The sequence below is a fragment of the Leptonotus elevatus genome, chromosome 8 (genome assembly GCF_054856555.1).
Source record: "Leptonotus elevatus isolate MCC_2025b chromosome 8, RoL_Lele_1.0, whole genome shotgun sequence".
Lineage (NCBI taxonomy): Eukaryota > Metazoa > Chordata > Actinopteri > Syngnathiformes > Syngnathidae > Leptonotus > Leptonotus elevatus.
The window spans coordinates 22,767,149-22,794,828 of NC_141246.1; the positions used below are offsets into that span (position 1 = coordinate 22,767,149).

Genomic DNA, 27,680 nt, shown 5'->3' on the forward strand with positions numbered 1-27,680 from the left:
CTTTAGGTTGCTGCAGCCATTTTTTTTTTTTTAACTTCAACTGGAAGTTGGAACGCTTTGAATTGGACCTCAGAGTGTGACATTTCCTACTTCCCCGCAATCTTTAATTTCATTATTTATTGTGAACATGGGTTCATGCATGCAGAATTCCAACATTTCGCTTTGACAAAGAAATAATCAGACACAAGATAAAACTCCCTTTAATATGCAATGAATCATTTTCAAGTAACATTTTTCTAATGTTTGTCGTTAACAAAACAATACTGTATACAAACACAAAATTGCTACATCAATGTAAACAAGATATTAAAAAAAAGATTCTTATTGTGTTGAATTTCCCCCGCCTTTTTTTTTTAATGAATCTTTTTTTCTTCACCAAACTTATGTTTAATATTCCAAAATATTCAAAACCAATATGGCAACGTAACATTCAAAAACACGGATTTTTTTGTTTTTCCTGTTTTCATTAGAACACTCAGATGTTAAGTTCAGTGGCTTGGTGTTAAAAACTTACTGGTGGAGTCTCATGTGTGCATCAGCCATGCATTTTTGATAACTGCAGCCATTTACTTATTGTAGTACATCATCAATATGAATGTTGATGTCCGGTTGTTCCAAATTGTCAGCAGTAGGCCTGAAGAAGACTGTAAAGAGTACGTCATGCAATCCGACTGTGTGTGTGTGTGTGTGTGTGTGTGTGTGTGTGTGTGTGTGTGTGTGTGTGTGTGTGTGTGTGTGTGTGTGTGTGTGTGTGTGTGTGTGTGTGTGCGTGTCAAATGGAAATCAGAGGAAATGACAACATGAATAGAAAGTGAGAAGACGGTGCAAAGAGACTGCTGAAGCGGACACACTCGTTGAAGGCATCAGTGAGACAGTTCCTGTGCTGGCAAGAGGAGTGATAAGGTAGCGGCGTACGACTGGGAATCAGGAGCAGTAATTTAAACAAAAATTCAACTAAAGGTGGTTATTAGGATGTTCTTTCCTAAATTAAGAAAGGGGAGCGTTGTTTATTTGGATTTGGGGTTTTGTAACAGCCTAAAAACATAACTTGACTGAACCATGAACTCGTTGAAGATGGTGAGGACGAGTCGGGTGGAACAAGGTGTGTGTGTGGGGGTGAGCGTGTGTGTGTGTGTGTGTGTGTGTGTGTACGTGTGACAGATCTGTGACTGGCTGAGCGGGCAGAGTGGGGAAAAGTCTGACAAGATAGAGTGGGGAAAAGTCTATGACAAGATATTGGACATGAACTCGTAGAAGCGCTTGGAGTACTGCTCTGGGTTCACCGTTGAGATCTCGGCCCCCGCCTGCAAAACACAAGCCAGGCAATCAGAAAGATGGACAAATGCATGAAATGGAAGTTTGGAAGACGGCACAGCAAATAACATTCTTTCATTGACTTCCTGACCAAATCAAATGGAGCAAAAGCAGCATCTATTGATTACTTAAAATACTGTAATACTTAGTGACGGGGAAATGTAGCGTCAGGAACCACTTGTAATATTTTTTTGCTCCTATAGATGGGGCTCATGGTTAAAAGATGCAGTGTAAATTCACTTTCCATTGCACCAGCCTTTATCCTCAAACCAAGAGCACCACATAGGAGTAAAAAAAATAACGCAAGTGGTTTATAAAGCGTCATTTTCCCATCACTAGTAATAATAATCTGTACAATTTAGCAGGCAACATATGCAAGCAAAAAACACCTTTTAAAAGTATGACTGAACACATCCTTGCTCTCGTGGTGAAAAGATGTGTCGCTATCACACTTGCAGTATTGAACATGTATGAAGTTAATTGCTAGCATCCGTGTATTTGTGTGCAAGATTAAAAAAAAAAATCAAAGTATTTTGTCTTAAAAACTAACACACATATATATATATATATATATATAAAATTATTATTATTATTATTTTTTTAAACAACTACCGACAAATCAAATCCAGGTACTGTATAACAGTCCATAGTCTGAAGTTGTACAACAAGTGCAGTGCATAAGACTGCTTGTCAAGTAAAACACATTACAACTCAAATGTCTTAAATCGAGCGAGGATGGTCTGACTTTCCATCACTTGTTTGCTAAATTGCCAACTTTTAAAGTGCATTTGTGTCTTGAATTATCATTCAAGTATTCCATACATAACACTATGAGCCACTTGCTTTTATCTGTCATTCAACTGGATGGATGGATGATGGACAGACATACAGACAGATACAAAAAAGGAGAGCACTTGCTGGGAAATCACAACAAACAACTGGCCACAGCTTGTTGCCTTGGCGCCATAAACATGTGGTGGTGCTGGATGACTTTGCTATTAGGTTATAATAGCGGTAGGGCTCGACAATTATGGAAAAAATAATAATCCCAAATTTTGATTGAGATTGAAATCACGATTGATGAAAAAATTATTCCTTGATTTTAAAACGTAATTTTTTCAACTACTCCAAACGATGATCATAGCCTTACGCCAATTCTTGAGCACAAGTATAAAATAACCTTGTAAATATGTGAAATTCAAGCCTCTTGAATTTTCATTCTTCATTTTCAAACTTAAGCATTACATTAACCTCTTTATCATATTTATTTTATCTTATGTTATTTTCACAAATCTGGGGATTTAGGGAACTAACCTGGGACCTCAGGGATTGTATTTTGTGCTACGTCACGTGGAAAAGTGTGTTGGTAAAACCAAAAAAAAAAGTCCTTGGATATATTTATATCCTTGAATTTTGAGGAAAAGTGAATTCCTTGAAACTCAGCTTTAAATATAGGAAATTAATAATATAAGGTAGGTAGGTAGGTAGGTAGGTAGGTAGGTAGAGAACATTTAAATTAGTCAGACAGTAAAATAAGAATACTGTAAACTAAAATAGCAATTGAAAACAAACACTGGGTGTTCCTGTGCGTTTTGGCCTCTTAGGGGCAGTGTGGTGCCGTGCATCCATTATGCACACACAATGCGAACAGAAGATGTTGCGATTGAATTCTATTAAAATAACTTGTTTTTCACAAATTGGGAATAATTTGAGTAGTGTTATTTTTTTTACCTGTAGGTATGTGTTTCCACAGCATTTGTGTGTGAAGATTTGTTATTTGATTCAATGCTAATTTCCCGTTAGCATTTGAATGGGATCCTCCATTCACTGTAGCATTAGTGCTGTTTTAAAAACAAAGCCTGTTATGTATTTAAATATACAGTGGATGTAATTATTCTTATTGTGTGTTTAGTTTACAGTTAACTCCAACTGGGGAGTCGTTTAACAGCTTAAAGGATGCTTAGGGACGGCAGAATCACATTGATTCACTCCGGGGTTGCTACAAGCAACATGGTGCATTCAGGGTACTTTTACAACGTAGGGAACTTGTAAACGCACCACACTGTTCTGCAAATGAGTCGTTTTTCTTCAATTAGCCAAAATAAGCCAACATTGAAATCACAATAACATTTCGATTAATCGTCCAGCTCTAACCAGTGGTGTGCAAAGGGTGGGGCCAACTGGGCAGTGGGACCGAGCATCCATTCAAAGCAAGGTCATTTCACTCACCCCGTGTTTCACAGTTTTGGCAGCATGTGCAGCTTTTTTCTTCGCATCATAATGTGTGAGGATGTCGATGATCGCCATGAAGTACACCTCCTTCTTGACCACACCTAGCAACAAAAAGTCAATCAGAAGTTGGTGCTACTTTCCTAAAAAGACGTGCTGTTGCAGTTATGATGCAATAGCTCAGGGGGTAACTAAAAACATGCATGTTTAAAATACTTCAGCAAATGCAATTAAAAAATAAATGACATGCAAAAATATAAAGAAAAATATTGCAGACATTGCTCACTGTCATGGCTCTTGATTGCGTAAACATCAACAGAGGGGTCAAAGTCCCCAGGCCCGAAGAATCCACAGTTGAGGGGGTTTCCTGGGCTGTCGGGTGGCGTGCCAAAGGATCCAGTGAGCACGCCTGCACCCATCCCGTCATTCTCATACTCTTCCTCATCTGCACCAGCCTCCACATCCATCTCCTCCTGCTCTGCTCGTTCCACGTCGTGGATGCCCACCAGAAGACTGTAATCCATGATCTTCAGAGTGGCCAGGAACTGAAAGCGCCAATCAATTGCACACATGGATTTCAATCACATTAAACTCTTGACAACTAAAGCGCTCCTTCCTTCAATATATCACAAAGTAATCTGTAAATGTCAGATACACTTTCAACAAATTTACCTCAACATCATGTTTTAACTTCTCCAAGAAGTACTTCTTGTTGTCTTCTCCTATTTGCAGTTTATGGCCTTCATTCAGGAAGTCGTTGTCTTTTAATGTGGGGAGCTCTTTCGCCTACGGAGAGCAAACAACAACACAGAATGCAGAATTTTGCTCAACAGTTGGCTTACACAAACACCAGTGAAATCTCCTTTGTCTTCATGACATACATCTCTGATTAAAATAAGCAGTCATCGAAAATAGATCAAAATGAATTTCTTATATTTATTTTTGTCTCGTTTCTTGATAATCAAATGTACCTTTTCCTTGCCGCTTGCTTCTCTTGAGACTGTGGAACCCTAAAAGAAGAAATATCAATATAAATAGAAATGACAGAAATAGATGATACATAAGAAGCATTATTGATGGCTTCATATCAGACTTTCTCCAAACAATATTTGGCAGCTGAAAAGGCAGAAATGCCATTTTCAGAGATTATTAGATGGTTCACAACTAGTGGCAGTGGAGCCAAAAGACAGACAGGGAAAAATACTGCACAGTATACAAGTCGTTTCGTTAGCCACCGTTACGTTTTAGGATGCGTGATTGACCAAAAACAAGCTAGAATGTCACACGACAAGCTTACCCAACTCCACTCACTAACATCACACATTCAGCGTGCTTAAGTAGAGGAAAGTCAGATGATACCATTTTACAGTACATAACATAACAGCTTTGGATTTCAAAAACAGAGAAACGCTCAAATTAATCGTACAGCGCTAATCTAATACGTGCTATGTTGGCTGACCTATCACTGCTGCCGCATTATCTTGTGTTAGCAATCAGAGAAGTAACAGGCAGACATGTGAGCACACTGGCCAAATACCTTGAGGTCGTATTTGCGATGAACGGTGAGGCGATGGCTGAATACATTCCGGGTCACCACCATGTACGTCTCCACACCGTCCACTGTTAGCCTGTACATACCCAGAAATTGAGGGAGCAGCGTGTTGCCGTGCCACTCCACTATAAACTGTGGATAACAGATTAGAGAGCAGTGTTAATTTTGACAAGACATTTGTATTTAGTTTTAGTCTTTTGACTAAAATTAATTAAAGTTTTAGTCATAATTTAGTCATCTGATTGTATTTTAGTTTGAATCTAATTTTAGTTAACATCAAATTTCTTTCAGCATACACTACACCTATCTGTAACTGAAGTTTAACACGCAAGGCACATTTAACACAACGGTGTCTTTATTAAACTTTGTTTCAATGGAACATGTCGAAACTGACAATAATACGGCGTCTTAAAAAAAAAGTGCATAGTTGCCTGAGATTAATTTGACAGCTGCACAATGAATGGAAACATGTTTGAACATTAAATAAAGTGCAGTGAACAGTTTCTGAATGGTTCTTTTCTCCCAGCCGCGTTTCGTTCCTTCGTCTGATTGGATTTTGTGAATTTCCGTCACTGTGTTGTTTTTCTTTTAGTCATTGATGAAATGGTCAGTCAATTTAGTTACCGTCATCGTCTCAATGAATGGCTTCTATTTTAGTTTTCGTTTAATTTTCGACTGAAAATTTTTGGGGGTGACAAAAAATATGCAGAACATTTTTCGGCAACTAAATTATCACTGGAAGAGAGGAAAGCACAGAATGGAAGCGAGGGACTGAATAAAACAATGCATTATTTAGCAGCACAAACAGAAGCGAAACCATTCTCATGTTTGACCCAGGTTGCATTCAAACATCAAAAACATCTGCCACAATATGCTGGAGTAAAATTGCGTCAACTGCAAGCATTCTACCTGGTGGTACTTTTTTAGGATGTTGTGCATCTCAGCGATGTCCTCACTGGACACAGTTTTGATGACAAATCGATGGTCGTAGCTGGAGAGGAAGCGATTGCCAAGACGACCCTGGGAGTCGCTGTTGAGGGGAGCGCTCCGCGTGAGAGAGTTCTGCGAGACAGAACGACAGGATTGCTTCAAGACCTTTCCCATGCACGCAGGAGCTCATCCAATGACAATACTACTTCTTGTCACTAAGAGCTTACCTGGTAGTCTTGGTCATCGATGCAAAACCTCTCCCTCAGGTTTCGGAACACCATGGGACAATATTCTTTGAACTTAAAGCGACTAGGAAGGTTTTCTCTGACAAGGGAGAGTCACACAGTCAAGCAATGTTATGCTTGCTCCTTTTGTCTGACTCCTGCACAATGTTACACATCTTTTTCAAATGCATGTGTGCCTTTTGGATGAGAAGATTACTGCTTCCTTTTGCCAACATCCCATTCAAAAGGAGATTCAACACTTTCTTGATAGTGTGACAAGAAAGCAATGCACTTTTGTCAAACTGCAAGGGGAGGAAGAGAGCTATATATTCATTGTACACTTCATTAGGTACACATGCTCTGTCTAATATATTCCAAATGACTTTTTTGCTCTCTTTAAACCCAGTTTTGAGAGATACTGAAAGAAAGACTGTTTATACATTCAAAGGTGACATATTAGGGAATAGGAGTTAAAAAATTGAATAATCAGTATCCAATCGATTTCCATTTTCGAGCCTGATATTGGTTCATAAAACCATGAATAGATTATTTTAGTATCTCCATTCCCCTTAAATCCCTAAGAAAATAAAATTTTAAAGACAGATTCTTTTTTGTATCTTACTATTTTCTTGAAGTTTACATTTCACATGAATTTAAAAGTATTTTCTTACATTTATGAAAGACCTGACTAATTGCACTTTAAGACAATTCAGAATCTTTCTATTTGCAATTATTGAACTGGAATTATGAAAATATTTTCATCTCATCCTTGCTGATGTCAATATTTGTGTAACACTTATGTGATTGTAAAACCTGTTACTTTCATTAATAAACTAAATAATTTAACCAGTTAAAGCCTCCGAAAATTTTAATTTGGAATTATTGTTTGTGGAGTTTTTATCATGTCCTTGATATTTAAGAAGAATTGATGTTCCATAATTAATCAGAGTTGACTGAAGTGAATCGAATCAAATTGGAAAAAAAATCTAAATTTAATCAAACTGAACTCTTGTGAATCGAAATGTAATTGATTGAAGAAATTTGAATCGATACCCAGCCCAGCCCCAAGAATATTTACTTTTTTAATTGTTTGTGTACAAATGGTTGGATGTCTGGCGGGTCCCCACATCGAGTGTGAAATTACACAACCCACTAAATCTTTCGTAAGCTGCCTATTTATTTCCCGAAATATATCTGTGAGCAAGTCCTTCTAAATTTCACCAGAATGACATAATAGTGCAGCAAATCCAAAAAGGTAAGCAGAGCTGCATTGAATTTTGTTAGATCCACAGATTAGCATTTATTTCTGATACACAGAATATATTTGATGGATTTGCCGACGTTTCTGCTACAGATATGGATCCACACATTAACTCATTAATCCATGGGGGGAAATCAAACCATGCAGCCTTTGTGGGTGCATCGCAATTAAACCTCATGTTTTAGACTCTGGGCTCAACATGCAGCAACCCTCAGCTACGCCTCTTAGTCATTATACTAAAGAAAACTGGACGCCATTGGCATAGCAGTTAAATGGTGTCTTAATTTCAGCAAGACAAAAAAAACAACAACGGTGTGTGTAAAGTATTCTACAATCCTTGATCCTGAGGCATTTTGACAAATGTATGCAAGTGAACTGATTTAAATTGCAGGGGAAAAAAGCATTATCTTCCTTTAATTGTATTGCTGTATCATAGTGAAGGTTATGACTAATATATCCGTGCTACCTTTTCTGAGAGGGGCATTAGATTGGAAGCGTGTACGTTGGTGTTTACCAACAACAAAAATTGAGGATTCCAAAAGAAAATTGACAGAAAGAAAACCTTAAATGAGCCTGTGGTCATATTAGAAGAAATATGATTTATTCTGACCCTTTCAAGCACAGAAGCAGTCAAACACTATTAAAGTTTGAGAAAACATTAGACAGCAATAATATTTTAAAAAATTCAGAAATGCCTTTACAGGCAATGAGAGCACAGGAACATCAATGTACCTACTTGTTAAATAGGTGGTTGTCCACTTTGATCTTACTGTAGGCTTTAAAATCATCTGGCATCAGCATTACAGGTACAGGCACATTACTTAACTCGTTAATCTGAGGGAGGAAAAGAGCAATGGATCAGACACGGGAAGAGAGAAATATATATTGGCAGCACTGTAAAAATAAAGAAATACAAAAATGATCACGAAAAATAAATGCATTCACCAAGAGTAGTCATTAACTTCAGAGCATGCTGTTGTCAATTAAAATTGAGCTCAAACAATACATTTTTTTGCAAATTGTGTTCAGTCGCAATATGATTTCAACTCAACTATTCAAAACCACCATGATCTTTCAATATACGTGCAGTTCTGAAAGCAAAGATTTAGAAAAGATATGACCTAATTTCTCACCTCAACAAATGAGGTTCAGTTTTGGCCTGACATTGTCAATCAGTCAAATTGGTGTAACCAACCGCTACAAAACCAAATTTGAAATGGGTTAAAGTGCAAATTAGATCACATCTGTATAATAAATACTGAAACACACTTTTTATGATATTAGAGCAGGTTGGCCTTCCTGTCTGGTTTAAGCATGTTCTCCCGTGCTTGTGTGAGCTTTTTCCATATACTCTGACTTCCTCCCACATTCCAAAAACATCCATGCTAGTTCAATTGAAGACTCTAAATGATCCTTAGGTGCGAATGGTTGTTTGTCAACAGTCATGGGTGTACACCACCTCTCGCCCCCAAGTCAACTGTGACGTGAGGTTCCACCAAACATTACAGTACATACTTGCCAAGGAGAAAGAACAAGAAATACTAACTTGTTCCTCGGCTTACACCACGTAGCATTGGTCTCATTATTTAACAGTTTTGCCATACAGACCCTGTGGCGTAAAAAAAACAAAAAACAAGACAAAGCTGAGTTTTACTGTTCTAAACTACTAATGGAAGGTAATATGGAATGCACTGCCATGTGGAAACATGGCTTTCAAGACACTTGCTTGAGAAATTTAATCATATTTTGACATGACTTTCAGAAACAATAGTAACGCTCACTGACTGAGGAATGCAATAAATTACAAACATTCCTTTTTTGTCACCATTAGATTAATAATGTTCTCAAAGTCTCCTGAAAATGTACCAACACAATGCAGAATCTTAACTAAACACCAAAAATGGTCTCTCTGTTGCAGGCTTTAAAAGGCATTCAACGACTGATGAGAGGAGAAAAGCTTGTCTGTCTGATGACTTCCCGCCCACACCACAAATCTAAATTGCCCATGAGCTGCACCCACACACCCTTTGCCAAAGTTCATCCACTGAATATCAGCAATGCAGTAAAAATTATCATTATGTGCTTTGATACATGAACGATAGACTGTACATGTGTGCAACAACCAACCAGACACTATTTCAAATGAGTATTGCTAATTAGACAACCTGCAACCTGTGCTGCTCACGTGCTTCTCATTGGCTCAGCAAAAGCGAAGGTGATGCATGGTCATCGGACAAATTGGAAGAGCTGCACAATCTTACGAGACACAACACAAGTGCTCTATCCATGAATTTGGCGTTTTCAGAGAACAATGTTGCAAAGGGTAGATTTCTCCTTCTTCCTTTAGTAGCTAACATGTATAACATGAACAGTACTGTGTAGCTTTTGTAAAATTGCTGTGGTTAACCTGTTATAATTAAATTGAGGTTGACAACGTCACACTCAAACCAGTAAGTGGCATTAATTTACATAGCAAAGTGATTGACAACAGTTGGCTTTTGTTTGTTTTTTATAGATTTGCACCCAAATGTTGAAGTGTTTTTTCCTTGGTCCATGCCACTACAATACACAACCTAAATATTCTAGTACAGTTTAGTAGTGGATTCTGTTTTGATTTTAACTGAAACTGTCAGGGATGTATTCATTTCCGTTTGTTATTGTGGTTGTACTTTGCAGTAGTGGTGAAGAGCACTGCAATGGCTCAGTTTATTATTTTGCTAACCTATTTAGGCCACGTGAAAGGGAAATTAATCAATCCATCCATTTTCTATAGCGTTCATCGTCATGTCATGAATAAAAGTTGACTGGTCATCCACCAATCATTGGTCATGTATATAGACACTCTTCACACACATCAATAGAAAATGTTGTCTTTAGTTAACCTAACAGTCACGTTTTTGTAATGTGGAAGGAAGCCAGAGGGAAAAAAACACAAGCAAGGGAGAACAGGAACAGTCTAAAAACGTACCAAATAAATAAATAATTGCTAAATGTACTAGTCAGCATCCATTATTATGTATTTTCAGAGGTTTAAGTGGGCAGGAGTAGAGATGACCACATAAACTTTGGTCATGATCACCGCATTTAAGATCTTTCTTAACATTTTTAAAACAACACTGATCACAGGGAAGTTACAAACGCAAAATAAACAAAAATAATATTGTTATATTCATAAGAGAGGGGCTAATTGACACAATTCTTGCATTACCTATGAGGGAGCACGTACAGGTGTACCTAATAAAGTGTCCAGTGAGTGTCTAGTAAAAACAAGAGTTCTTTCTGCAGCAGCGGAAGTGAAATTGCGAAACCTGCTGCTCCAGCTGCCGGTCACACCCCTTCCACCATGCCTGCACATGCACATTCGCCCATAGCACTCTAGTCCAAAACACTGACAAGTTGACAATGCATGTAAAAAGTTGCTATGTGCTTGCAGTTTAAATGTGCAGCCGAATGTGGACGGACTCATTAGTATTGTACTGTATATTATTAATCTGCAGGGTGGCATACATTAACATACACTTGCATGCAACAGTAAAGCGAAACTACACTGTAACGGTTTGACAAGTGAAACCGTTTTTCAACTTCCGAAGCAAACGAGCATCACTAAATGTAAAATATGAATAAAGTGGATGAATAACGATTACGTCGTCCTGGTTTGTACAGGAATAGAGGCGGCTAACATGCAAGCTAGATCAAAACACTGACTAAACAGTCACATAAACACACCACTCGGGAGTCGACATAAATATATTAAAAAACAAAGTTACCGTGTGATTCACACCCCACATTAAAACGCTGAGGATGGGTTCGCTTGCACGGAATAGTTTCACTTTCTGTCCTATAAAATGCTTCTTTTTCGTCTTGGTTTTGCTAGCGCTGACAGGCGCTGCGCTGGTGCAGTTGGATGACATGTCTCAGGCTGGGAATTCAGAGCACGCGCCACGGCATTCACTGTCGTTCGGGGCGTCTAAACACCACACCCCCCAAAAAATTCAGAAAGTGAAGAGCTTTAAAAAAATTCTAAGTGCATTGTGCTCGTCGTTCAACTCGAAGCGAGTCTCTGTCTTGGATTACTGCCTGGTTAGGAGTCAGGGGTAGTCGAGCATTTTGCGCCGTCACCACCCTTCCTCCTCCCGAACAGGCCGCGGGTCCACAGAGCAGCTAGCCGGCCATATGGCTACAACGGGCTTTGCGTCTTAAAAACAACCCGGCTCGGCGAACATGAGTCCAACAGCTCTTCTTGCCCCTCTCCTAATATTTATAGCCCAAAGTCTGTGTGACTCGGGTTCACTTTGAATTCGGTAATGTCATCCTGATGCGCCTGAAATTGTTGTCAGTCATCACCAACCAGGGTTGCGTTCGATGTCTCCTCAAGATGGCGTCCTACGCGCTTCGGACAACAGCGCCCCCGGCAGGTTGTTATGTGAATTACTTGGATTCCCACTCACCTTCATCAGGACCAACAAACCTTTTCAGAATGTTTGTAAACAACTGGCACCAGGGCACTTTTCGGTGGGAGAAAGTTAGCAACTACCTCTGACTGGAAATAAAAACGATGACAAAAACTTGCGCTCTATATGTAGTTGTTTATTTTCCCAGTCTACTTTAAAAACAAAAAAGTAACTAATTTAACTAAGAACTTAATCCAGCACCACATGTGGGTGAGGAGGATAAATGGGGTTAATTTTGTAAACAGCTTGGCAGACAAGTATGCAAGATTCCACTTCTAAGGGACAGACTTAGAACCAAACTTAGAAAGTACAGATAATTAGATCTGGGCAAAGTATGGCCTGGAGAAACAGCCTTGGACCTCCCTCACAGTGAGTTTACAATTTAATGATGAGCGATGGTATCTTAATGTTAGAATTAAATTCAAGGGACTTTTTTCAATGTAATGATACTACCATCTTTTGGTAAAAATCCTGTACTGCAACAGAGGATGATTCAAATTCAAAACCAAATTCGAACTCAAAACCAGATTCTGATTTTCTTTTTCTTTTAAAAAATGTTCTTTTGTTGAATAGTCTGCATTTAAAATAATCAAGCATTTTGTAAAAGGCCTAAATTAAAATTCACCTTTTGCACAATACTCAGTAAGTTACATGCCTCCTAAGGTGTAGGACAAGAAAGGTTTTTTTCTTACTCCCCTTGAACTTGTGAACTAAGATATGTATTAATGGTGCTTTACTTTCTTTCAATTTTTGTTTCACATCTTTGTATTTATATATCCATCCATCTAGTGTGTGTGTGAATGTGCGGCTTCAATTGTAAAGCGCTTTGGGCACCATATGGTATAGTTAAAGCACTATATAAAAAGCAGTACATTCCATTCCATTCCATCCATAACAAATAATGAATTGCAATGGTTAATAGTGTATTTCCCATTGCAATTTCTTTCTAAACCACATACATTCCTTGTGAGCAAGTAGGCTATTTTTTATTTGAAAAGATTAATGAGAGATTTTTAGCAGCTTTTAATGTCAGTCTGCTAATGCTTAACCAGTCGCTGCTTTTAAGGGGAAATAACTCCATCCCTCTTCTTAATCGCTTGTCCTCAGAAGGGTCGCTGGAGTCTATCCCAGCTGGCTTCGGGCAGTAGGCGGGGTACACCCTGAACTAGTTGCCAGCCAATCGCAGGGCACACAGAGAGGAACAACCACCCACACTCACAATCAAATTTGGACAATTTGGAGTATTCAATTAACCTGCCATGCATGTCTTTGGAATGTGGGAGGAAACCGGAGCACCCGGAGAAACCCCACACAAGCTCGGGGAGAACATGCAAACTCCACCCAGGAAGGCTGAAGCCCGGACCCGATCTCACGTCCTCTGCACTGGGAGGCGGACGTGCTAACCAGTCAGCCACCGTGCCACCCTGGGAAACAACATACATTTGAAAATGTAACTCTGTCTCAGTGTCTCACCACCAGCCATAAATTTCACGGTTCTCACCGCATATTAATGAACTTAACAGAGGGAGACCTAAAACACTGTGACAACATTTATTTAAAAACAAATATAAAGTTGAATAATTATGTCTCAGATTATAATATATATTTTTTAAATATATTTTTAATCTCAATGAGTTTCTTACTTGGTTAAATAAAGGAATGAATTTAAAAAACAGATTCAATTTGATATATGGTATTGTAACACCATTGTACCAAGGACAACACACTTGCTGATGCGTTTCAGTTGCTTCATTCTCACAATTGGTAATAGAATACACATTCATTTGATACAGCTCACTCCAAGTCACACATTACACTGACCCGTGAACCCCATCATATCCTACCCTTTCATCTGATGTTACTTAGTTCTTTTGCTCTTTTATCTCCTGGACATTCCAGACACACTTATGACAAAGCAAATAACAAACAACTTTTAACTTAGAGCAACAAAGGTTTCATTGATTATGGCAGCGCCATATGGACAAAAATGGTAATGATTTGACAGAAGGAAGACCAGCGGATAGTTGTTGTGAAATCCCCTCTCGATCTCTCAATCGCCTGCAGTTGGACTGAACTAAATTACAAATCGGTTTCCAGCGGCTATGTGTAAAGGATGAATGACGATGAGGTAATGAATCTAATTGTGTCTAAACAATATCATATAATGATGTTGAAAATAATGTTTAACTTAAACGGTTTTGTACTGTATTTTCCCACCCTCACCTGACTTGCTGACGAGTGAAGAACATAGAAACGCAAATTTCCAATAGCTAACATTAGCATTAGCATTTTGATGTGATCATCTTTGACCTCATGCCAGCGAGTGACAGCGGGGCCAATGTTGATCCTTGACGTCCTTTTATCTGGGTAGCTTCCCGTTTTCTTTTTTCTCAGACAAAACTGTTTGTTTCTTCGGTTCTTTTGCAGCTTCTGCCATGACGGCAGTTATTGCGGGTAAATGGTCAAATCGACTTCTGTCTTTCTAATAAATGGGGCAAAGGAGACTATGCTGTAAAGCAGGCTGCACATTTGTAGTCTTTTCAGGGTTCCTGCCACCCTCCTCAAAGTTTCTTAGTGCCAGTAAAAGCCATACAGACCCCCTCAGGTCATGACAAAGGTACCATTCAACTAGGTGTAAGAGGAGCCCACTGAGCCATAGACGTCCATTAGGCGTCTCGTCTAAGTTTAGACTGAAATTAGCCCGTCTATAATTGGTCTATATTTTAGCCCAAATCTAGAGGACACAATTAATCAAGTAAATATTAAATATTAAATAAAAAATTAACAGTTAGTTGTATTAATGAAGGCAAAATGTTGGATCACTACCCTTTAAACAATCACTGATAAATGTAGAGTTCTGGATATATTTTATGATGGTTGAAAAATTCCTTAGTGTTGCATTAAATACAGCTATATACAAGCATTAGTGTGCGGCTTCACCATCATCACAGAATAATGATGATATTTAATAGCATTTTGCTAAATCGGTTTTTGGTTGAAATTATGACTATGGATTAGACCCCACATTTAAAATGAGAAAACTAATCATGTTCGAGCATTACAATATTGCTACTAATTTCTGTTCTGTCTTTAAAAAATAGTACCAAATGCAAATGGAGATGTATTTTATTTAAGTGTCAATAATGCATTCATAACTAATGGCACCAAAGGCTGTTTTTTATTCAAACATATACTTTCTCTGCTTGAGAAACATTAAGTAAGCAAGTGTGTACATAATTTATGCTGTATATTATACAAAGTGTTCTACATGGCCCCAATGTGCAAATGACTGTAATTAGTCAACGACGCAGCATCAAAAAGCCAATCAAACGTGCTCCCTTTGCAGAGAAGTGTCCACAGACAGCCAGTCAGTGAGCAGTGGGAGAGCGGCCCACACAGGCTCGCCATGGAGTGGACACGCCGTCAACGAGGCGACAAAATAATATCACGTGATACAAAATGGGCAGTCCTCTGACGCGGCTGGAAAAAAAAAACCCATTTTCTGGCGCTGCTGCAAATTGTAACCAAGTGCTAAGAGCGTATCTGGATCCTCGCTGGGAGGAGAAAGAAGCGTCGATGTCAAATAAATCAGGTACGAATGAAGCTCGGCCAGCAAATTTTTGTGCGTGGAGACACGCCACTCGTGTGCTTCGGCGCACTCCCTCTGCACGGTGTCACGGAGCCTCTCTTGTTCGCGTCCTCATACAAGCCCTGTCAGTGAATTTAAGATGGCTGCTTTGTGTACCAGTGTGATTTTCTGAAGCTCTGCGCCTTTTCAGTGTTGGCTTTTTTTCGCTCGATGTGTTCCGTCGTGCCGCTAGTTCGAACGGCAGAGCTCCGCACAAATTGGCCCCGTCTTTGTTGCTGCTCTGGCCAAACAACCAAGCTGATGCCCTAAGAGGAGGCCACACAAGAGCTAGTCAATAGTGGGCTGCTGTGCACCAGCACTCGGGCTGCTTGAGCTACACTGCTCCCCCGGACAAAGCTTCGTTTATCGCTTCAATGTTTTTGCAGGTATTTTGGCCGCGATGGGCTTTCTTTGTTGCAGCTTGCCTGTCCCAAGGACGACCCGCAGACATCGTCTGCGCGACAAGACTCTCAATATAAGACGGACAACTACTTGTCCCATGAAGCATGATAGCTTCCACCTACCCTACATGTGATTTTTAAAGAATAAAACAAAAACGACATAGTTCACCATTTGTTTCTCTTTGCAGATCTTCCCAGATGGACAAAATGCAGCCCAACAGGATTAAAATCACAGATCTGAATTCACATCTCACTTGTCCACTGTGCGCTGGTTACTTGGTTGATGCTACGACCATTGTAGAATGTCTCCACTCCTGTAAGTACCATCCCCTTTTAACCTCTATAAAACTCAGAGTATGGTTAGACTTGTAAGTCACGTTTGGGCATCCTGCAATTATTTATGATACTCTACACAGGGTTGTATATTAACAGTGAGCCGATGGCCCGGGGCTACATGACTGTCGGACCACCCAAAGTTGACTGACGCTGGCCTGACTGAACCAGTACACAGTTCTTACATAAATAAGATGAAAGCAACAGGGGTCACTGATAGATGCCCGTTTTGGTGGGACACGACTAATCACTGACGGAAGTCGGTTTTCGTCCACTATTCACTGGAACAGTCACTGACTAGGTCAGTACAGACAGATTCTAGTCTGTCACTGACAGCACGTTTTGCTTACGACTGACGGAAACACACTCCGATTAGAATAGTGTGACTCTTCAAAGTTGTTCTCAAATCAAATTTTATTTATATCGAACTCTTCATATATTAAAAAAATAACACAAAGGGCTGTTCAAAGGTAAAAACAACCAAAAGAGAAGGAAGAGAAAAAAAACATACAGAAATCAACCCCTCCCAAAGCTAAACTAAATAAGTAAGTCTTAAGCCTCCTTTTAAAAATGTCAACAGTCTCTGCTGTCCTGGATCTGTCTAGAGCCGTATGTAGAGAGAGTTTGGCCAACTCTGTTTCAGCAGGGTAACAAGATGGTGTCCATATGTCATGTGACCAGCAACTGTGATTGGTCAATTGCTGGTTAAATGACATAATGATGCCATCTTGTTACCCTGCTGAAACAGAGTTGGCCAAACTCTCTCTATATACGGCTCTGCCTTTTCAAATACACCATAACAAAGCAATTTATATAGGAACAAATATTTAAACACAAACAAAAGCAATATAACATTGCTGCCATTTTTATTATTATTATATTTTATTTTTATTTTTTTTGTTTGTTTTTTAAAGGAATGAATGAGTCAGACGGCACAAAAGGCAAATATTTATTAGGCACTGTTTCTGGTTTAAACCACTTAAATTGATCAATCATTATTGGTCTTTTTACTGCGTTCTAAACATTGTTTTGTGAGTCAAGTCCTTCCATAAGAAATGGTTTGAACAAGATATAAAACCCAAAATGTTAAATAAGCATTTTGATTTTATACTGTAAAAAAAAAAGAAAAGAAAAAAAGGTGATTACACACAAGTACCGGTTATATTTTCTTATAGGCTAAAATGCGGAATATGAAATAATCATTGAAACTTATCGTAATGAATATACAGGGCTAGTGCTGGTTCTGGCAGGCCCACCACCCACAAAGGCTTAACGTGGGACTCTGTGTATACTAACTGTACATGTCGTATAGGCTGTTCCACACCACAAAACAATCCAGTTACGATTATAAGGTCAAATAAAACAATAATTTTTTTCTTTTAGCTATAGTGAATGTCTTAAAAAAATTGACATTTTTTTCTTCATGTTGAGGCCTCAAATACTGTTGCAACCACTGAGCAGTAGCCTAGCATTACACGGAGCAAGGAGGCACACTCAGTTACCGCTGTACTTACTGGTTTTGATTTGATTATCTTATATTTATTGCCTCGAAGTGTTTTCAGATATATTTCCCGTAATTATGACTCTACCCATGTGTTAGGTTGGCATAGTAACAGACACCAGCGTATTAGGACTTGCGCTGAATTTCAGAGGTCAAAGCTGCCCTAAGAACGGCACCTAGTGTTGTAAAAATGTTTTATTAATAGTGACTGGCTGCATTGTGTCTCTCTGTGTAGTTTGTAAAACATGCATCGTTGCCTTCTTGGAGACAAACAAGTTCTGTCCTCGATGCGACGTCCAGGTTCACAAAACATGTCCACAGCTCAGCATCAGGTAAGCAAGCTTGGATCACATTTACTATCATTTATTAAAGACATTTTTGTAATACATTTCTGTTTTCCTTTTAGAGCGGACAAAACTCTGCAAGACATAGTATATAAGCTTGTTCCCGGATTGTTCAAAGGTAAGACTTCCCATATTTTTATGTTACAAAGCGCCTTTGAAAAAAGCTTTGTTTGATCTTTTAGCAGATAATGGCTTTGTGCCTTTGCTGAAGTTTGTTGTTATTCACTGTTCGCAGATGAGATGAAGCGGAGGCGAGATTTCTACTCTGAGAATCGTGTTCTGGAACCTGGGGAAGTGGTGGAGACATTTAACATTGCTGAAGATGAAATCATCAGTTTGTCAATACAGTTCTACGAAAGGAACAAGTTAGTTGACATGCATACTTTAAATAAATATTGTATTTTCAAGTTTTAAACTGACAAAATGCATTGACATATCTTATTTGGCCTATCATGTATTTCAACTGTAGACAATTCAATTAGAAAAAAATTACATTAAATCATACAGGTTTTAGTTAATTTTTCTAAATGATGTGTTCACCTTATTTTAGCCACTCTGAAATGCTAGTCAGCATTTACACGATACACTCTGATTTTCTGAAATTTCCTGCAGAACTAATGAGAGGCAGCGTGCAGAGGTGGATGGAGAGAAGGTAAAAGCTGGTTTCACTTTAGAGATAAGGATTAGTGAAATCAGAGCGCACTTCCTGTTGATGTTGATGTTTTTTGTGGTCCTCACCCCGGATTTGTGCTTTGTTTTCAGTCCAACGGTAAACGCTTCCTGCAGTGCCCAGCAGCCATGTCCGTTATGCACTTAGCCAAGTTCCTCAGAAGTAAAATGGATATACCCAGCAACTACAGGGTAATTACACACACAAGAATACAATCTCATTATGAAGAATGCATCCAATGCTGTTAATGCCTCTAGTCAAACCCCAATAATAAAACAGATCTAAAATGAAAAGATAAATCATAAAAAGGACCTGACTGACTCGAGAGCAATATCTCTAGGATTGAAATATAGAACAGTACAAGTATCATTTCATCGTCTATTCTGATACACAGGTACCCTGTTTATGAACATTCGTAGATACAAATACTGATGGAAGATGTATCTGGATGTAATCTTGCTTTAATTAATAAAAAATGGCTGTTACATAGCGATCTCTATAACCTTTTCATCATGTCAACTTGCCAATTCATAGGAAACGTACATGGGTCAGCTCAAGAATACAGAGTAGTGCGCAACATTTGTGCAATGTTTGTTGACAACTTGACATAAAACTGAAGTATATTATATAGACAAGTTTTGTTCGTTAATGAATTACTATATAGTAATAGCATAGTAGCATAGTAGCATTCACATTCCACTAGCATGATGTAGCTAAAATAGGCAATCGACAAATCACAGAGGAAAATATCACAATGTTTAGCTTGAATGGAACGCCACGAGAACGCGCATGACGTCACATCCGCAGACAGAGGGCGGGAAACTCAAACCCAAATCTGGTCTGAAAACTATTGGCCGGGGGCTTGCAGGAGCTAAGGTATTAATCTACTTATTAGAAGTAATAAGCAAAGTTAATAAGGCTATTGTAAATATATTTTTGGGCAAATTGTTAATGTGATGCAATGTTCCACAGCTAATGTTACATAATTTGTGTTTTTAGGTAGAGGTGTTGTATGGGGATGAACCTCTGAAAGACTACTACACGCTAATGGATATTGCCTACTTCTATGAGTGGAGGCGGGTGAGTGAAGGAGTCTTTTTCATGCTTTTGGATTTTTATTGGCTGAGTTACAGTGTCGTGAAAAAAGTATTTGCCCTCTTCTCATTTTTTGTGTGTGCCTAGTTTAGTTTCCCCACTTTAATGTTTAAAATCATCAAGCGAATGTGAATTATTACAGCATTTCAATCCGATTCAAGACTGGACTTTGACTAAGCCATTCCAGAACCTTCATTTTGTTTTTCAAAGCAATTCAGAAGTTGATTTGTTGTGTTTTGTATTGTTAGCCCGTTGCCGAACCCAAGTACGTTTCAGCTTGAGGTCACAAACTGACGGACAAACATTCTCGCTCAGGTTTTTATGGTAAAAAGTAGACTTCATGGTTTCATCGATCACATCGCTACTCAACCAGGGCCCGTCCAGGAAATTAATTCAGCTTTCAAAAAAATGTGATTAGCTACTGTTAATTCATGATTTAATAAAAGGAGGGGGGTGGCTACCTTTTCCAAATAGGGTCATTTAAAAACTAATTTATCTTTACTTGGCTTATTTTTGTGTGATATTTCATTTGTTTGATGACCTTAAACATTAAGTTGGGAAAACGACAAAAAAAAAAAGTAAGAGTATGAGGGGAGGGCAAGTACTTTTTTGGGGCACTATATACGTGCAACAACTAGCATAAAAAACTGCTTATTATAAATTAAACAGGCCTCACGGGGTGATCTGGATATTCTGACATTTAGTCAGTAAATTCAAAATAAGTTACTGTCGAGGAAATAAGTAATTGTGAAATGGCACATCTCAGCCATTTTTAAGACGATCCTCCATTCAAGGCTCAAAATAACTAATCGTTTGACAATCACTTTCATGGTCAAATTGTTATGTGGTAGCTGTTCAATAGTGCTCTTGGCATACACCGTTTACATAATTGACAATAATGTGCGGGCTCCTTGAAGTGAATGACAAAAACGATTGCGTTCACTTCTGTTTCATTTGCAACTGACAGACATAACACTACTTTTGTCTTGGCCCAGTTTTGCGAATCAATGTTTATTAATGAGGAGCAAATTCCAAATTGTGTCACACAAGCTGTGATGAAACTTGCTTATTTTGAGCTTTGGTTTAGGAGACAACTACTCTACCGCCTGGGCCATGCTGCTTCTAATGGGTGTTTGTATATCAATAGTGTCAGGTGGAATTCTCGTACCTCCAAAAGACCCCCAAAAAATTGGTCTTTGGTCTCCTTTTGGAGACATCACTAATATCGTAGAGGTGGCATGGCTCATTGGTAGAGTGGTCGTCTCCCATCCGTGAGGTTGTGGGTTCGATCCTCACCCCTTGCTGACCATGTCGAAGTATCCTTGAGCAAGACGTTAAACCCTAAATTTGCTCCCAGTGGACCGGGCAGCACTCGACCACTGGTGTGTGTGAATGGGTGAATGAGACATTGTAAAGTGCTTTGGGCACCATATGGTGTAAATAAAGTGCCATATAAAAGCAGTCCATTTACCATACTAATACATTGTAGGAGCAGCACGGTGGCCAAGCAGGTGGTAAAGTCTCCCAACTTGAAGGTTGAGTTTACTCCTCAACCCTTGAGTAAATTAACTTTTAAATAAACAAGTAAAATGTACTGTATTCCAAAAATGTTGTTTAATTTTTTTTAAATTTCAGAGTTAAAAAAAAAAAGTAACTAGTCACCGTGCATCCGTGCCAGTCAGAAAATTTATGAAAAATCTCCTGGGGTCCATTTTACAAAGCAGGGTCAACAAATTCTGAGACTAACCCTGAACAGCGAGTTGATCTATCCTGAGATAGGAAACTCTGCGTTTTTGGTTCCGGGACAGCTGATTTGAGTTAGTTTGATCAATGCAGAGTAGTAGTACCACCACACTAAAAAGACCGCATCAATGGAGCCCCGATTCAACGAGTCACCATGGCAACTTCCGCGTTTTTTACCCCTCTCAACTGAAAATCTTAATGCGATCATATGGTGAATTTGAACATGTATTTAGAAATAAAGTGCAACACCGCAGCGGCTCCCCATAGAGGAAGAGGCGGCGTGGGAGAACGTTGCTGCTCGAGTCGATACGTACATTTAAATGTCGTCCTTTGCAATCACAAAGCATAATATTACAGGAGAAACCTGTTGAATGGTAGCTCATTCATTGATTTCATTTAGGTGAAATCTGCGAGGGAGAAGCGCACTTGACTTGAGATGAAATATAAAAACATTATTCAAACGGCTATAAGAAAAAACGGAGCGTGACATACAAGATATGATGGGACGTGAGCGCATGACTACGGCTGGTAAAGTTACAAATGTAAGGGATGGATTAAGTTGGTTATGTAGATGATGGATTATAATGTGAAACGGTACCATTCAAAAAGATAACTGTCTGGAAATGCCAGAACATCTATGCGCGGCCAGATAACCATCTCATGATGAATATTTAATTCCCTGCGCACCAATGCTGCCTGCACACAACCAATTTAAGATTACAAATTGAATTGTTGACCAACTTAATAAAATTGCTTCAATTGGTAACACACAATTGTATTTAATTAATCCAAAGTGAATATATTAAAGTAGTTAAAACTAGTTGAATGGTACCCTTGCCATGGCCTGAGGGGGTCTGCATAATTTTTTACTGTCACTAAGCAACTTTGAGGAGGATGGTAGGAACACTGCCACACAAAAAAACTACAAATGGCTGCTTTATGGCATACGTCAAAAACTACCCGGATGAAAGGACAATCAAGGCTTAACATTGGCCCGGATTTCACTCCAGCGAGTGAGTTAAAAAACGGCGCAATGCACTTGTCCTCGTAGGAAAAGTGGTCTTCCTTCAGACATAACAATACCACTTTTGTCCATATGGCAGCGCCATAATCAACATAAACAGAAAATTCCTTAGTGTTGCTTTAAGTGTATTTATGAATTAATTAAACTTTATATTCACTTGAATTAAGTTAATCAAAAATTCATCCAAAGTGAATATATTAAGTTTAATGAACTCTAAATTAATTAAACTTAATGTATTCACTTAATTTAATTCAACCGTGTGTTACCAATTGAAGCAATTTTACTCCTCTTAAATTGGTTCAATAATTCTCTTTTTAGAGTGCACAATCATCAACGGGATAATTTGTCAAAAGGACATGCCATGTTCGTGAAAGTGTACAGTTTTGTTGTTGTATTTTAAATAACAGTAGGCAGAACTATGTTACGCCAAAACTCGCCATCTGACTTTATGAATGAGGAAATCAAATGTCGTCGGAGGCAGAGACAGAGAGAACCTCGAGGTTCATTCTGATAAATGTGCTACCAACCAGGTAAGGCTAATAGATTTTGTTACTATGATAACTGACCAAGAGCTTAAGTTACCTCTTTTTATGAAACAGGCTAGAGTTACCTCCTTTCCTCTGGTTTCAGTGACCTCGCTTTCTGAAACGGAAAAAGTTTCCTGCATTTCAGGGTTAACAGACTCGGGGTTCTCACTAAACCTGCTTTGTGAAATGGACCCCAGATCACTCCAAACCATACACTTGGTTCAGTTATGGCGGCCACTCTCCTCTTGCTAAGTGTAACTGCTGTGTGGGGGGATGTGTCAGGTGGATGGAAAATGCATTGGGACAAACTTCATTTTCTGAAATAACTGTCGATTTAACTTTTATTAAACTATATTTCCGATACTTTTATTTAAATGTACCGGTATTCCAACGCTAATTTTTTTATTTATTAGTAGAAGTAATAAAATATTTTCAACATGAATAAATTACACTAGAAATACTTACATCCATGTTCCATTTCTTTGAGTGTCGGCAACATTCAAATGGTCTTTTTCCAGGTATTTTGTTTATGAACAATTTGAACTCTCCTGAAATTGGACCACCTTTACTTCCAAGTGAATGGAGCAGTGGTTTACATTGTGTACCTGTGTGCAGACTGGACCCATTCCCCTGCAGTACCTGGTCAAACCCACAAGAAAGCGTAGGAGGCCGTCCCAGTCCGCCGTCCAGGGCCACTCCGACGGCGTCAACACCAGCCCGACCTCAGAGAGCGATTCACAAAGCGACAAAGTCCACAGTCCCGCTTCGGCCCAGATACCCCGAGCCTCCACGCAATCCTGCCCTGCGCCTCACTCTCTCTCTCCTACCATCCAGAACTCCAACGGTACCACTGTGCCCAACAGCACTCAGCGACACGCTCTCTCCTCCAAACAGGGAGCCTCCGCTCGGAAGGTGGCAGTCAATGGCACAAGCTCGGCGGCCAGCAAAGAGGAGGCCAGGGGAGGAGAAAAAAGCGGCTTACCTCCTACAACCTAATAACTGCGCATGACAACAGGGAGGACAGTGTTTGGATTGCTCCCTTCTTTCTACAGAGCAAAAACACAAACTGTAGCCTTGTTTCTTTTGGACTTAAAAGGCGCAGTTTTCATCTTTCACCATGACACTCAAGTGTGCAGCCAAATAGATGTGTGTTTGTGTGTGCGTGCGTTAGACTAGAACAGTGCGCACATACGGACTGTACGGTTATGTATCAAGTGTGGGCATGTGTGCGTACATATGTATAAAGTTATCTTTTATACAAGACATTGTAATCATTTTGTATTGTAAACGCAGTGGTTGTTTCATTTCCACCGTTCATTTTGTACATTGTTTTGGCTTCTGTAAAACTTAACAAATTGCAGAAGTGCATTGCAGTGAAAATGACTGCACCATTTGGATATAAAGTTAAAAAGAGCAATTCTTGCCTTGTCATTTGATAACTGCTGTAAGTGTCCAGTATAAGCAAGCACTCATGAGGTTAACATGTTGATGACAAAAACTGTTGATGCACTTTCCTTGAGTACGGCCACAGTCCAAACCGACAAGTATTTGCCACCATGAGAAGCTTTCACTTTTTAAGCACTCCCACACTCGCCTGTGAGTGTGTGTCACACCATTGTACTTTTTGTCTCATGTCAGAACTCAAAAGGGATTTGAATACATGGCCATGTACGTTTCATAAAATTCAGCATTCCTTTTGTTTCCGTTCCAACAGCAAAACAATGCTTCAAAGAAGAAGAAAAAAACAGCCATTTGTGCATGTTTTAGGTCAATAAAATGTTTACTTACTAGGTTTTTTAAGTGTCAAATTAATCATTTCTTGAGAACATCAGGAAGTTGTGAAGCATACTGTGAAATAAAGTTCAATGCTTATCTATATTGTCAAGTTAAGCTTTTAATAAGAAACCATTCACTCGACTGTTCTTTTGTAAATGTTCCATCACACTCACAAATTTTGTAGAGGATCGCCAACATGACATTCACAATTAACATGTTACATCAAATGTGTGTAGAGTATGTTTTGCCTTATTTGTTCTCTAAAATCTGCAGTAAAGTTGGATTCACAGATATGCCAAAAAGCCTCTTTGGAAGCAAGACACTTTTTAACAGTCAGTTCTCTTCATGCAGCGGGGCAGATATGATGAAGTCCTGCTTATGAGTGCCATCACAATATGGACGGTTGTTTGTGTATTTGCAACCACACAGCCAAACTGTGGAGTCTTTCTCCGGGACGAAGCGGACTGGGGACAGGCCTTGGGCTTTGGTCTTGTGTGCTCCATCACAGAAGGGCTGGGGGAAAAAAGTGCACACATGATGTATACACTAACTTAAGACTGTGCTTTAACCACGTCAGTTTGAATACCTAATAGAAAGTGTACTGTATATGTATTACAGTTATAGCTTTTACCTGTTTCTTGCTGTATCCACAGGAGCACCAAGAGTAACGCTTTCCACCATCAAGATCCACTTTGAAAGGCTTTTTAGAGGGGATGACTGGTTTAGGAGGTATTGTAGAGAGATGAGCCTGATGACAGTTGAACACACTTGTTTACACTTTAGAATCCATCCGTCCGTTATCTGTTCTGCTATCCTGTTTGTCCTCATTAAATGAGCTGGAGCTTTTCCAAACCGACTTTGGACGGGAAAAATGCCGACGTTATCAAATTATATACTGTATTTAATTGTTTTATTGTGCGACACTCGCTCGTTCAACAAAACAACTACAGTATAGTTTTGAAGTGTTGAAGGTGACTTGTGCGACGCTTGAACGTCACACGTACAGTCCGGTATTTGCATATCAGTACAGAAAACGCAATTAGTATACAGTATATGGACATGGAGAGTTAGAGAGGTGTTTACCTTGGAAGCCACAGCTGTTATCCGAGATTGTTTCAAAATTGAAGTTATCCATCCGTGATCTAATTTGGCCATCAAGGTGTTCATTTTTTTCATTGACATCTTGCCGCAGCTGGAGTTAAAAATCGTATCTTCTCGCTTAGTCTAAGCCAACACAACACGCCGTTACCATGATTTAACAGGAAATGACAAAAGGCTGCTTTTCTGTCATAGACGCTCTATATATAGCGACATCATCATGAAAAAAATATTACGAAATAAAATAGTGTAATTCCAAACTGACTTACTTGTGATCAGCGGTACCATCTGTTCAAGGTGCAAGAAAGGTTGGGTTGCTTATTTAATAGTAACGTGCAAATCAAGTGTCAAACATTAAGCCAATCAGAAGGTCGATATAGTTGGAGTGGCAGGTCAAGAAGTCAATAGACGCCACGAAACATGTACGGTAGAGTCGCACCCCTTAATTTGATTGGTTGTAGTGAAGTGTCACAAACCAGAAGCGGAAAATATGACCGCTACAATTAAAGTGACACATTCAAATGGTGCGCAGTTTACTTTTCTATTTAGATTGGGTAAAAACAAAACCATCATCGAAAAGAACAGGAGCGAGGAGTGACAAATTAATGGAGAAATGAAATCTTAGCTTCTCGACGTCGTCCTTTTGACGAGTAATTGACGAGTGTCGCAAATAAAGCGTCTTCGTGTATCCACTTTGTGATTTGTTTCACGTGGGATTAAATCAAATATGCTTGTAACTGCATGCATAATCTTGAGTTGGTATAATCGGAAAGTATTTATAGCTTCATGGCTTTTTTTTTTAAACACATTTTAGCCTCATTACAATATGGAGTAAATGCATTCCTTATGCCTTCACTCCCAAACCAAATTCTACACACAACACCAATTATTGCAAAGAGAAAAAAGTTAAGTTTTGTGTGTGCAAATGTATTAAAAAAACAAAAACAAAACATGTACATAAGTATTAACAAACTTTGCCACGAAGCCTAAAACGGAGATGCATATGTTTCCAGAGAAGGGTTTAGGCTACAGCAAAATGTCATGAGCACAGTGGTGACGACCATCATCTGTAAATGAAAGTCATTCCGAACCAGCAGGACCCTTCCTAGTGCTGGGCACCCGTCTTAATTGAGGAATCGGGGGAGGAAGTACTTTGCCATGTATAGAACTTTGAGGGGGGAATGTATTCAATTTCGGCGTGAATGACTCAGGTGTATATTTTGAATAATTGGAATTTACTGTGAAACAACAGATAAAGTGCCTTAAGGCACAAGGGTCGAACTCATTGTCCGGGGGTCAGAACTAGGCCGCCACGTCATTTTACAGTGTGTGGCACGCAAAAGCAAATCAACTTCCATGAGTTTACTGAAATCTGTACTAAAATTCCAAATTGTCATATGTAACAAATAATGTTGAGTTGTTACATTATTACAGTAACTCAAACAATAATTGAACAAACTATTATTCTTCTCTTCTGATTTCAAAACTAGTTGTTCATCTTCTTTTTGTGTACTGTATACGTAATCATTTGTGATTAAACATTTATTTCATAGTCATAACGGCCATCCAAGTGAAACTG

At 39.0% G+C, this 27,680-nt stretch overlaps 3 protein-coding genes across 5 annotated transcripts; 1 reads left to right on the forward strand and 2 right to left on the reverse strand.

Annotated features, from left to right (window-relative positions):
* Positions 1–184: 184 nt before the first annotated feature.
* On the reverse strand, positions 185–11,895 carry LOC147170240 (phosphatidylinositol 5-phosphate 4-kinase type-2 beta-like). Of its 2 annotated transcripts, none has more exons than XM_086083381.1 (10): positions 11,278–11,895; positions 8,247–8,344; positions 6,253–6,349; positions 6,005–6,157; positions 5,081–5,227; positions 4,515–4,553; positions 4,216–4,329; positions 3,830–4,088; positions 3,544–3,647; positions 185–1,304 (listed from the first exon to the last, which is right to left on the reverse strand). In XM_086083381.1, the coding sequence occupies exons 1-10, from the start codon at positions 11,419–11,421 to the stop codon at positions 1,224–1,226; spliced, it is 1,236 nt and encodes a 411-aa protein (XP_085939507.1). In that variant the 5' UTR covers positions 11,422–11,895; the 3' UTR covers positions 185–1,223. The 2 variants fall into 2 exon arrangements, with proteins under 2 accessions (XP_085939507.1, XP_085939506.1); XM_086083380.1 differs by having other exon boundaries at positions 3,821–4,088.
* Positions 11,896–15,332: 3,437 nt separating this feature from the next.
* On the forward strand, positions 15,333–25,015 carry LOC147170241 (polycomb complex protein BMI-1-A-like). 2 transcript variants are annotated; one of them, XM_086083168.1, is made up of 9 exons: positions 15,333–15,553; positions 16,179–16,306; positions 18,060–18,156; positions 18,231–18,286; positions 18,404–18,533; positions 18,781–18,820; positions 18,931–19,029; positions 19,838–19,918; positions 23,843–25,015. In XM_086083168.1, the coding sequence occupies exons 2-9, from the start codon at positions 16,189–16,191 to the stop codon at positions 24,221–24,223; spliced, it is 1,002 nt and encodes a 333-aa protein (XP_085939294.1). In that variant the 5' UTR covers positions 15,333–15,553; positions 16,179–16,188; the 3' UTR covers positions 24,224–25,015. The 2 variants fall into 2 exon arrangements, with proteins under 2 accessions (XP_085939294.1, XP_085939295.1); XM_086083169.1 differs by lacking the exon at positions 15,333–15,553 and adding an exon at positions 15,588–15,975.
* Positions 24,989–26,688, reverse strand: LOC147170242 (uncharacterized). Its single transcript, XM_086083170.1, has 4 exons — positions 26,371–26,688; positions 26,087–26,227; positions 25,635–25,751; positions 24,989–25,516 (listed from the first exon to the last, which is right to left on the reverse strand). The coding sequence occupies exons 2-4, from the start codon at positions 26,183–26,185 to the stop codon at positions 25,337–25,339; spliced, it is 396 nt and encodes a 131-aa protein (XP_085939296.1). The 5' UTR covers positions 26,186–26,227; positions 26,371–26,688; the 3' UTR covers positions 24,989–25,336.
* Between the last annotated feature and the right edge of the window lie 992 nt (positions 26,689–27,680).

Coding starts and splice junctions, on each gene's coding strand:
- LOC147170242 (XM_086083170.1), bottom strand. CDS start 26,185: ATGTCAATGAAAAAAATGAACACCTTGATGGCCAAATTAGATCACGGA. Junction 25,752..26,086: donor TAACAGCTGTGGCTTCCAAG/GTAAACACCTCT, acceptor AACTGTCATCAG/GCTCATCTCTCTACAATACC. Junction 25,517..25,634: donor GTGGATACAGCAAGAAACAG/GTAAAAGCTATA, acceptor TTTTTCCCCCAG/CCCTTCTGTGATGGAGCACA.
- LOC147170241 (XM_086083168.1), top strand. CDS start 16,189: ATGGACAAAATGCAGCCCAACAGGATTAAAATCACAGATCTGAATTCA. Junction 16,307..18,059: donor TGTAGAATGTCTCCACTCCT/GTAAGTACCATC, acceptor CTCTCTGTGTAG/TTTGTAAAACATGCATCGTT. Junction 18,821..18,930: donor CAGAGGTGGATGGAGAGAAG/GTAAAAGCTGGT, acceptor CTTTGTTTTCAG/TCCAACGGTAAACGCTTCCT.
- LOC147170240 (XM_086083380.1), bottom strand. CDS start 11,421: ATGTCATCCAACTGCACCAGCGCAGCGCCTGTCAGCGCTAGCAAAACC. Junction 6,158..6,252: donor TCGATGACCAAGACTACCAG/GTAAGCTCTTAG, acceptor TCTGTCTCGCAG/AACTCTCTCACGCGGAGCGC. Junction 5,228..6,004: donor TCCTAAAAAAGTACCACCAG/GTAGAATGCTTG, acceptor TGTTATCCACAG/TTTATAGTGGAGTGGCACGG.